This window comes from Pongo pygmaeus, chromosome 4, assembly GCF_028885625.2.
Source record: "Pongo pygmaeus isolate AG05252 chromosome 4, NHGRI_mPonPyg2-v2.0_pri, whole genome shotgun sequence".
Classification (NCBI taxonomy): Eukaryota; Metazoa; Chordata; class Mammalia; order Primates; family Hominidae; genus Pongo; species Pongo pygmaeus.
Window position 1 is genome coordinate 14,092,393 of NC_072377.2, and position 12,098 is coordinate 14,104,490.

At 40.1% G+C, this 12,098-nt stretch overlaps 1 protein-coding gene across 1 annotated transcript in view; it reads right to left on the minus strand.

Moving 5' to 3' along the window:
* DNAH5 (dynein axonemal heavy chain 5) overlaps nucleotides 1–12,098 on the minus strand; it is a 328,461-nt gene that overhangs the window by 34,662 nt on the left and 281,701 nt on the right. The window contains exons 69-70 of the mRNA XM_063664667.1: nucleotides 7,221–7,342; nucleotides 4,456–4,605 (exon numbers count right to left, since the gene is read on the minus strand). Coding sequence (XP_063520737.1) covers nucleotides 4,456–4,605; nucleotides 7,221–7,342 — 272 coding nt within the window. The remainder of the gene's footprint in view (nucleotides 1–4,455; nucleotides 4,606–7,220; nucleotides 7,343–12,098) is intronic.

Consider the following 12,098-nt stretch of genomic DNA (forward strand, 5'->3'; position numbering starts at 1 on the left):
TCAGTGCCTGGCAGGTTTTGAGGAGGTGAATTTCAGTCCAGTTGAATTTGAGGCACAGGATGCTATTTATTTTCATACCTCTCAATACTTTTTCTAGGTTGGGCAGATCCAATATCTAAATCTCTAACTTGTATGTAAAAGCCTACATATTTTTCTACAGCCTCTGGCAGGTGTTTAATAAGTTTGCCTGATATGTTCTTTGACTTCCCCAAATGTCTACTCCACGTACACATTCAGTCACAGTCACTGAAGCAGGGAGTCCTTGATCAGGAAAGACTTCAAAGGCTGGACACTGAGGCATTCCACAGCTGCAGCTGTTTCTCAGCCACATGTTCCGCCATCGCTGTGGCATCTCCATAGTGCAACTCATCAAGATTCAAGTACTTTCTACCTCAGGGTAGCATGGGGCTCAACGTGGCCAATTCTGCCATATAACTAAGCATTGACCCGGTTCAGGTATTACCATCCAAGCCATGAGCTAACATGCTAGAATACTAAGGGGCCAGATGGTAAATATTTTAGACTTTGGTGGCCAAATCATTTCTATTGCAACTATTCAACTCTGCCATTGTTGCACAAAAGCAGTCGTAGGCACACAAATAAAAAGCATGGCTATATTCCAATAAATTGTTAGAGACACTGAAATGTGAATGTTATACAATCTTCACTTATCACAAAATATTAGTCTTCTGGTGATTTTTTTCAGGCATTTAAAAATATAATTCTTAAGTCACCAGCTGAGCATAAGCCAACAGTGGGCCAAATGTTGTTGGCAGGCCCTAGTTTACCAACCTCTGGAATAGATAACAACAGGGAAGGCTGCTTCACTTATATCTGGAGAAAGGACCTTTGGTCATAATTCCAGTTCCTGGGCAGGGACATTCTTAAATAGGGTCACAATCATGGTTCAAATTGGCTCCAAGCCTAAGGGTTGTAATGAGTCTTTGGGGCAAATATGTAACATGCAAGGATGCTCAGCAATCCCAGGGAAGGCCCCACTGCGGTAGGCAAGGATCTGAAACCACACATGCATGCATTAGAAAGAGTACATTTCTTCATCTTCTTTTCTTCAACTTCAACCCAACTCCATGCATTATCTCACCAGCCAGCAGGACAATAATTCCAGGCATTACTCAGTCTCCCCACCTTCTCAAAGTCTTGGGAGCCCATCCCTTGCACCAGTGTGCCCTGGATGCATGACACGGAGTCAAAGGAAATTATTTTGGAGATTCAAGATTTAAGGACTTCCCTGCTGTGTTTCAGAATTGCATAGGGCCAACTATTCCTTTCTTTTGGCCAATTTCTCCCTTCTGGAATGGTAATATTTACCCGATGCCTTACTACCATTGTATCTTGGGAGTAAAGAATTTGTTTTGATTTTACAGGCTCACAGGTGGGAGGAGATGAGTCTCAGAGAGACTTATGACTTTGGACTTGATGCTGTAACAAGTTAAGATTTTGGGGGATGGTTAGGAAGAGATGATTGTATTTTGCAATGTAAGAAGGACATGAGATTTGAGGGGCCATGGGAGGAATAACATAGTTTGAATGTTTGCCCCCTTCAAATCTCATGTTGAAATGTAATCCCCAGTGATGAAAGTGGCGCCTGGTGGGAGGTGTTTGGGTCATAGAGGCGAGTCCCTCATGAATGGCTTGGTGCTGTACTCATGATAGTGAGTGAGTTCTTCCCAGATCTGGTTGTTTAAAAGTATGCAGCATCTCCCCACTCTCTTGCTCTGGCCCTTGCCATATGACATGCCAGCTCTTCCTTCACCTTCCACCATGATTGAAAGTTTCCTGAAGCCTCACCAGAAGCTGAGCAGATGCCAGCCCCACGCTTCCTGTACAACCTGCAGAACCATGAGCCAATTAAACCTCTTTTCTTTATAAATTACCCAGTCTCAGGTATTTATTTATAGCAATGCACAAACTAACAAACCATGTTAGATAATTCACCTCATGCAACAGATATAAACTTTGGTCCATGACCCTCTCCTCTGTCCCAGGCAGTGCAACAGGTTTTAGGAACAGATCAGTGAACAAATGGCCCAGCCCTTATGAAGCTTGCCCCCAACCTCCATGCCAGGATGAGACATACATTGAGCAAGTAATAGCAAAATAACTAGTTTGAAGGATTTATGACTTGCAGGGTGACATGAAAGTATGAAACTGATTAATCTTGCAGGAATATGTCAGAGAAGGCTCCCTTGTGAAAGAAGCATTTAAGCTGTTGGTTGGATGATGAGTGGGATTTATTGAGGCAAAGAGGACAGCTAAGTGGGTCAGAGCATGTGCATTCTATGCAGAAGAAACATATGCAGAGACCATGAAGCAGCAAAGAGCAAGTCACTGGCTAGGGACAGGAGGACACCCATAATAACTGATGTAAGAGTTCATTCAGATGTGGCAAGCCAGGCTTCTGCACAGCCTGCCAGCCTTTAAAGAAAGCCAACACCCCACTGTGGAGTGCTGCATTTTCATACACTGCTCTTCACACAACTCTGCAGAACTTGTTCATAACAATATGTGGTCCCAATGCAACAGATTCAGCCTTTCAATGGGGGAGAAAATGAACAAATAACCTGCACACCTGTGCCAACCTCCCTTTGTTGAGTATTTGTTTTTTGAGATGGAGTCTCACCCTGGCACCTAGGCTGGGTGCAGTGGCACAATCTCAGCTCACTGCAAGCTCCACTTTCCAAGTTCAAGCGATTCTCCTGCCTCAGCCTCCCAAGTAGCTGGCATTACAGGTGCCGCCACCATGCCTGGCTAATTTTTGTATTTTTAGCAGAAATGGGGTTTCACCATGTTGGCCAGGCTGGTCTTGAACTCCTGACCTCGTGATCCACCTGCCTCAGCCTCCCAAAGTGCTGGGATTACAGGTGTGAGCCACCGCGCCTGGCCAGTTGAGGATTTTTAAGACACAAATGTATACCTCTCAGGAGACACACTTGGACAGTGCAGCATTTTTGCAATCAGGCATGCACAGATGTGGACAGTCACACTCAGCCAAAATGCAGAGAATAAGAAACGCATATAGCCTGATGCTGCCTGTGGGGAATGGGATTGAATGTACCTACATTGTAGATCTACTAATATGCTTCCCAGAAAGTTGTCAGGTTGAAAATCACAAAAAGGATTCTAAAAGGAGAATAAGAACTTGAGAGGAGAGAACATTTATCCAACGGGCTTTCTAAACTTTGTTTAGGACCCGGGCACTATAAGGGCCATGGGAAGATACTGCAGGACTTGAAAAGCCAATGAATGGCACCATCTTTGCATTTCTTCTAGCGTGTGCAGAGTGGACTAGAGTATACAAGAAGAAATGTAAGGAGAACAGGTATGACGCCATGGCTGTGGTAAGTCCAGGGATCAGAGAAGCTAGGATGAAGATAAAGTTACAAAAAAGAGTTACTTGAATTTCAGCATTGAAGCAAATATAGCTTTCTGTGGAAAAAGATAAGAAAGAGACTACTCAAACATTTCTTTCCACACTGTCCTTAAATAAGGCAACCCTTTGACAATGCAGCTGGGCAGGATAAAAGTAATGAAACTGAGAAGAAAAACTGAAAGGAAAGGTGATCTCAGTGCCCCGAATTGTGAAACTCATTTTTCTTTTCTCAATGAATCATTGAATCTGGTTGTTTTCATGATTCCACAGTACCTAAGTGGACTTGGAGGTAGTTACTCCATAAGTTTTTAACACTCCTTCTGCAGAATGAAGGAGAAAGTATCTTACATTCTATTATAAACCCAAGGCTATTGCTACTCCACAGCTTATTTGGAAAAGCCCTTAAGGAGTCAACCTGGGCTGAATATCAGAGTTAAACTTTTCATCATAAAGGCAAGACACAAGTCCTTTTAGTGGGTAAAGTCCCATGATACTAAGCCAGCAAATTAAAGGTCTTTAAACAGATGAATCATCTGGAGGCAGGATTCACATTTAAACCATATGTGAAATTCAGTTGTAAGACAACCTACTGACATCTAGAGCTGTGACATTTTTCTGGGGAAATGACTACAGTTTGGGCACACTGTCCTTCCCCCACTCTCTTCACCCTAATGACTTTATGTTCTTCCTGCTTTCAGAAACACTGTTTTACTACCAGCAAAATGGAGCAGCCATATAATCTTTGATTGAATAAAAAATGATATAAAAGAATAATGCATTACCTTTATGTTATACCTATATGCCAACCTTAGAATCATGGTTTTCTCATTTACTCCTATTGTAGCAGTTAGGTGAGAAAAAGTTACTAAATCACTTAGCCCAAATGTATGCCTCAATACATCTATTTGTTTACTTTTCCGTTTTTCACACATATTGCTAGAAAATCACACAGAGGCCTACAAGAAAATTCTCACTAGAATTCACTTTAAAAATTTTGTTTAATTTAAAAGAAAATTCTCTTTAAAAATATTCTCTCATTTTTCTATTTAATATGGACTTTTTACCTGGGCAATGGTTCTGTCAGGACACCAGGATCTAATAAGGAGAAGACGTCCGAAGCAGTCAAGAGATTTATCATAGGCATTTGGAAGAGGTTCCTCCTCCGGGTTTTCCTTATCAAACCAAATTTTCCACATTTTCTCATTTCTCGATATCTGAAAATACCACGGGATAAAAACTGTGTCATGCCACCCAACAATCTTTCAGTAACAGGTCATAGATGTTTCATCAAACCTCTGACCTCTCCAGATATGTATAAATTATATTCCTCGGCTATTTCTTTATTTTATATTATAGAAAGTTTGACAGTGTAAAATCTAATGTCATTTGCTCCAAAGTCAGTCTATATTAACATCAGCCTACAACTACATTTCAAAGTAGGGAGAGTCTTGGGATGTTTAATTTCTTCTATGCCTTTGTGGTAACAAATTTGTAAAGAATACAACAAAATCAATGGAAACTCATTTTCATTATTTCAACGAAGTCTGATTTGCTCCACAAAATCTTCTCATGTCAGGAACCAAATCTCATTCACTTATGTTTCCTCATTGCCCAGGATCACTCCTGACACAAAAGAAGACATTTAACACATGTTTATTATTGAATGAACAGCTTTTTGATCAATACTCTATTAATCTAGAGTAATCAGAAATATGCCAGTTAATATCATCAAATGAATGATCAGACACCTGCTACCCTTAGGCAACTGGGAAAGAGTAAAAGGACACAGTACATTATCCTCTGCAGCTTAAAATGCCAAAGAGAGGCAGGAATTACATGGTAAGCAGATCAGAAACACCGAACAAACAAATAATGTCTACAGATAAATATCATCTTATGTTCTCTGGTATATTCCTTTTCATTAAGGGTTCCAATGTCTTTCTTGGGATATAATCAAAGTCAAATCATTCCAGGTTCATATTTAGAAAGTACCATGTAAGAATAAAAATAGTAACTTCTTTCGATCGTGAAAGACTACTTAATATTGAGGGGTTTCGTGCATAAGGTATCATCTCCAGAAGGTAGCAACTTCAATATCAACGGTCTAGGCAAGGTCACTGGGGGTAATCCTATTGGGGAATAACCCAAAAGAATGGTTTGTACCCCCAAGTACATTGTAGTAATAATAAACACGACCAATGATAAGCCAAAACATAAAAGTATAGCAGAACATAAGCAAATGGTCAACTTAAACTGAGGAAGTCAAGAACAAACTTTAAGACATTTCCTGGTCAAAAAAAGTCTTCAACTTATAGCTGAATAAAGCCACCCTGCTACCAACCTCATTTTTCTATGGTCACCTGATTTTCAATAACCTGTTTCTTGGCTTGTCCTAATTCAATTCTCTACACCCAACTTCCATGATTCCAGCACATGCAAAGTTCATCAGGAGCTGGCTGATTCTAGAAAGATGATAACTTCTAACACATGAAAAAATGCTCACCATCACTAGCCATCAGAGAAATGCAAATCAAAACCACAATGAGATACCATCTCACACCAGTTAGAATGGCAATCATTAAAAAGTCAGGAAACAACAGGTGCTGGAGAGGATGTGGAGAAATAGGAACACTTTTACACTGTTGGTGGGACTGTAAACTAGTTCAACCCTTGTGGAAGTCAGTGTGGCGATTCCTCAGGGATCTAGAACTAGAAATTCCATTTGACCCAGCCATCCCATTACTGGGTATATACCCAAAGGACTATAAATCATGCTGCTATAAAGACACATGCACACGTATGTTTATTGCGGCATTATTCACAATAGCAAAGACTTGGAACCAACCCAAATGTCCAACAATGATAGACTGGATTAAGAAAATGTGGCACATATACACCATGGAATACTATGCAGCCATAAAAAATGATGAGTTCACGTCCTTTGTAGGGACATGGATGAAATTGGAAATCATCATTCTCAGTAAACTATCGCAAGAACAAAAAACCAAACACCGCATATTCTCACTCATAGGTGAGAATTGAACAATGAGAACACATGGACACAGGAAGGGGAACATCACACTTCGGGGACTGTTGTGGGGTGGGGGGAGGGGGGAGGGATAGCATTGGGAGATATACCTAATGCTAGATGACGAGTTGGTGGGTGCAGCGCACCAGCATGGCACATGTATACATATGTAACTTACCTGCACGTTGCGCACATGTACCATAGAGCCTAAAGTATAATAATAATAATAATAATAATAATAATAAAAAAAAAAAAAAAAAGAAAAAAAAAAAGAAAGATGATAACTTCTAAAGATAAGAGGCCAAGTGTTTGCAGGAGATTCATACCCAGGTGCCTAACTAAGTCAAATAATGGGAAGGGCAGGAGAGGAAGAAGAAGAAGAGGGAGAGAAACAAGAGGCAAGAAAGGAAATTTAGCATTTAGAGGCAGGCTGTTCATATGTCTTTTCATTTAACCTCTAGAAAGAAGGAAAAGGCTTTTTAAGTCTATCTAATCATTTAATCTAATTGGATCTATCAGTTTTTCTACTTGGGGACATCCAATTGGTGATACTAACATATGGCCCAGGATGGCACTGGTTAAAGTTCCTGGGCACATTTCTATCTGCAAGACCAGTTAACGATGAGCGGAGGATGCCTTATCAGACTGTAAGTGTGCTTTGAGGAAGGTCAAGCACATGTAATACCATTTTAAGAGTGACAATATTAAGAACTATCTCTCTTCCACAAATATTGTATCTAGTGATAAATCAGAAAGCTGCTCAACATGACATTAGCTTAAGTTGATTCAAAGCACAGTTACCTGGTCAAGGACATCTGAAAACTGTCTGAGTTTGCTAAGTTCCACCAAATTCAGCCACGTTATGTCCAGGATCCATTTTGATGGTTTTGGAGGACAAGCTTTAAGGTCTAATGAGGCACCTCCTTTAAAATTAAACATTAAATTATCAGATTTCCCTTCCTTCACTGTAAAACAATCTATTTAGTAAAACTTGTATTATTTTAATTTCACTTATTTTACTGCTTTCACTTTTTTAAGCATAGAAATATAAATCATAGTGAGAAACATGCAACATTTAATAAATCAATAGATAATTTTAGAAAAAAACTCATTTAACAATCAGTAATATAACTTTGGAACCAGGCAGATGCTGGATTCTGTCCTAGTTTCCCCTGGACAAGGTCTGAGACAAGCCATTTCATTTGTCTAGGTCTCTAATTCCAAATTAGTAAAATAAGAATAATTAAACCTGTGTCACGATGTATGCGTGTAAAGCACACAAAACAGGATAGAGGACATGGCAGAGGGTCACTAAATGAGCAGCAATTGTCAATATTAAGAATTGCCCAATATTAGCACAAGCTAATATTCAATAGACACTTTATCTAGAAATGTTAGTAGTACTAGATGTGTTTGAAGGATTCTCTTCTATAAATCAGTATATTACTTACATCTACCTTGAACACACCCCAAGGATTCCATGCTATATCACTTATGTCTGTGGTTATACCCTAAGCTAACCACAACAAACATTTCCATTTGGTACCGACCCTTATCTTTTCACTGATGATTCACCAAAGCTCATGTAACCCACATAACTCTGACAGCAATGTAACAAAAATGACACCTTAAAAATGTTTTTGTTGTCCACTTCAGAACAACTGAATGTGTGAGCAATCATATTTTAAGAAAGAGTTAAGAAGTCTTCTCTAGGATAAAATATACTGTTTAATAAATAACATCTATTGAAGAATATCAAGGAAAATATGCTCTATGCATTATTCTTTCTCTCTTTCTTTTTTTTTTTTTTTTTTTTTTGAGATGGAGTCTCGTTCTGTAGCCCAGGCTGGAATGCAGTGGCGCCATCTCGGTTCACTGCAAGCTCCGCCTCCCAGGTTCACGCCATTCTCCTGCCTCAGCCTCCCGAGTAGCTGGGACTACAGGCACCCGCCACCATGCCTGTCTAATTTTTCATATTTTTAGTGGAGACGGGGTTTCACAGTGTTAGCCAGGATGGTATCAATCTCCTGACCTCGTGATCCACCCACCTCGGCCTCCCAAAGTGCTGTTATTATTTTTTTTTTTTTTTGAGATGGAGTTTCACTCTTGTTGCCCAGGCTAGAGTGCAATGGTGCGATCTCGGCTAACAACCTCCGCCTCCCAGGTTCCAGCAATTCTCCTGCCTCAGCCTCCTGAGTAGCAGCGATTACAGGCATGCATGACCACGCCTGGCTAATTTTGTATTTTTAGTAGAGGCGGGGTTTCTCCATGTTTGTCAGGCTGGTCTCGAACTCCCGACCCCAGGTGATTTGCCCACCTCAGCCTCCCTCCCAAAGCACTGGGATTAAAGGCATGAGCCACCGTGCCTGGCCTACGCATTATTCATAAAATGATAAAATCAATCCATTTGGCCACTTTAAAAATCTTTGTTTGAACAGAGTAAGTTATAAACAAATGATAATACTCAAGATATTTATTGAGCTAATCTCTATTTTATCCAGGCACCATGTACACTACTAAATTGTTATTTTTTGCCAAATCCTTCAAAATGTATTTACAATGAGGTGAGTATGGCCTTGAAGCCAATTTGAAGAAAAAATTAGCTCGTAAAATGAAAACAGATTAACACCAGTGAGCAAAGACCTAAAGACAATGCACTGTGTTGAATAAAATGTTGCACCTTAGCAACTGTCCATTTTCCAACAAATTGAAAAGAGTAAGACACCCACCAGAGGGTTAGGGAAAGGCTATTCACAGAAAGGAAAGAGTGTTCCTCCCAGGCCAGAGTATTATTCATTGTTTAGTAGCTGGTAACGATGTCATAACTAACCTGCCGGCTCCCAAAATAAGCAATTAGGCACAAATAGTGATTGTAACTTGGGGGAGAAGGCATATTCCTGAATAATGTGGTAACAAATTAAACAGACCCTTGATGAATAAATAGCTGAAAGGAATAATTTGAAATAAATTGTCCAGATAATTGAGAATTGTGCTGTTCCCTTCTTTCCTCAAACTCTTGCTTTGGAAAAAAAAAAAAAAAGTAAGTTGGGGTTTTTACCATAATACTTTGTGAAAATGATACATGCTTATAATGAAAGTTTTATACAAGCTATGCCACACAATCATAAATTGTCACAGCTAAGGCAGACTTAGAGAATAATCTAGGCTGAGCCTTTCCCATCTTAGAAATGACTGAAAGACCACCATCCAAACACTGTTGAGGCCAAGAGCAGTGGCCCACATCTGTCATCCCAGGACTTTGGGAGGAAAAGGCAAGAGGACAACTTAACCCAGAAGTTTGAGACCAGCTGGAGCAACATAATGAGACTTCATCTCTACAAAAAATTTAAAAGTTAGCTGGATGTACTGGCATGAGCTTGTAGTCCTAGCTACTCAGGAGGATCACCTAAGCCCAGGAGTTGGAGGTTACAGTGAGCTGTGATTGCACCACTGCACTCTAGCTTGGGTGACAGAGCAAGACCCTGTCTTCAAAAAAAAAAAAAATGGAAATCTGTTGTGGCTATTGGGCTTAAAAGCTGCTACAACAGAATATCATATTCTAGGAGGCACTCTGCTTATAAACAACTGAAATTTATTTATCACAGTTCTGGAGGATGGGAAGTCCAAGTTCAAGGCACCAGTGATTTGGTGTCTGGTGAGGGCTGACTTCTGGTTCATAGAAGACCATATTCTCACTGCAATTCTCACATAGTGGAGGAGTTGGGGTCTGTCTTGAGCCCCTTTTTTTGTGAGAGGGAGTCTTGCTCTGTCACCTGGGCTGGAGTGCAGTGGCACAATCTCGGCTCACTGCAACCTCCGCCTCCCAGGTTCAAATGATTCTCCTGCCTCAGTCTCCCAAGTAGCTGGGACTACAGGTGTGAGCCACCACTCCTGGCTAATTTTTTTTGTATTTTAGTAGAGATGGTGTTTCATCATGTTGGCCAGGCTGGTCTTGAACTCCTGACCTCAAGTGATCTGACCACCTCAGCCTCCCAAAGTGCTGGGATTACAGGCTTGAGCCACCACACCTGGGTTAGCCTCTCTTATAAGGGCATCAATCCCTTATCATGACTCTGCCCCTATGACCTAATCACCTCCCAAAAATCCCTCCATCTCATGCCATAACCTTGGGGTTTATGTTTTCTACATATGAATTTTAGTCGGATACAAACGTTTGCACCATAACACTATCTAAATAACATTTTAAATTATGTTAAATGATTTTAAAGTCCTTACAGAGATAGTTTATGTCACCAGGTAGCTCTCATCAACCTAACCATTGAAGGGCAGATTTGCAACATAATCCTGCTCCAAAGTTTCCTCTGAAACTGTTTCATAAAGCAGTGTTACAAACAGCTGTTGAAAGCCAAAGACCCATGACAACCAGTCCAACCCATACAAGCATCAGACTAATCAAAATAACTACAGTGATGAAGATAATATAATGATGCCCATCATTTGCTAAGTATATCCTATGTATCAGGATTTACATAAACTGTGTAAATTCTCAATGATCCTACTATGTAGATTTCACTATCCTTGTATTATAGATGAGGAAACTGGAGTTTGAAAAGGGTAAATGACCTTCTCAAGATCAAGAAAGTGACAAAGCCAACACATATTTTAACTCTCAACTTCCTAACTCTAAATCTTACGTTTGCTATCATGAAGACAAACTGTGATATGCTTCACAGTATTTCAACAAGAGCTGGACACTCTCTTCAAAGTTATTTCTATGTGGAAATACATTTCATGCCTGAGTTGAGAATGACAGGAACAACAATCCATTGAAAAGCTCTAGAAACGGGGGACTAGAGTCACTGAGGCCAGAAATTGGTAACATATTAAGGGTTCACCAGAGAAGGCAACTCTTGCATCTACACATCTTTCTCTCCAGAGACTCATCTGCCAATTATTCTGATTCAGGAAATTTGGAAAATAAGGTTCAAATATAGCTAAAGAGTAAGTGTTTAATGGTTAGAGACAATTAAAGAGAGAGAGAGAGAGATTGTTCATAATTCAACCATTTCTAAGTTCAAATTAAACAGATGAGTCTTTGTTGCTACTATAAGATATATATAAACACACACATATATGCATATGTATATGCATATGAAAATGCATTTGCATATGTATGACTATGGACCTATAACCCCCACCAGGGCACACAGCATGTGTATACCCACATTCTTTCCCTACTGTTCCCCTAGGGGTCATCTTCAAGTTCCCCTACAAATCCACTCTCCATGTTAAGCATGAAAATCTCCTGCTAGATAAAATTATGTCTTATCTTTAAACACTTGGTTAGAAAGGCATACTAGATGAATCTATTTAGACCCTGGCATCATTTTCATAGTGTTATGGGATGAATATTGTGTCTCCCCAAAGCTCATATGTTGAAACCCTATATCTCAATTCTGACGGTCCTGGGAGGTGAGGCCACTGAGACATAATTATGATTACATGAGGTCATGAAGGTGGAGCCCTTAGGAATGAGATTAGTGCCCTCATAATAGTCACTAGAGAGCTTGCTTCTTCTTCTCTGCTCCCCAGCATGTGAAGATGCAATGAGAAGACAGTTGTCTACAACCCAGAAGAGGCTCCTCACTAGAACCCACTGTGCTGCACCCTGATCTGGGACTTCCAACTTCTAGAACTGTGAAAAAATAAATGTCTGTT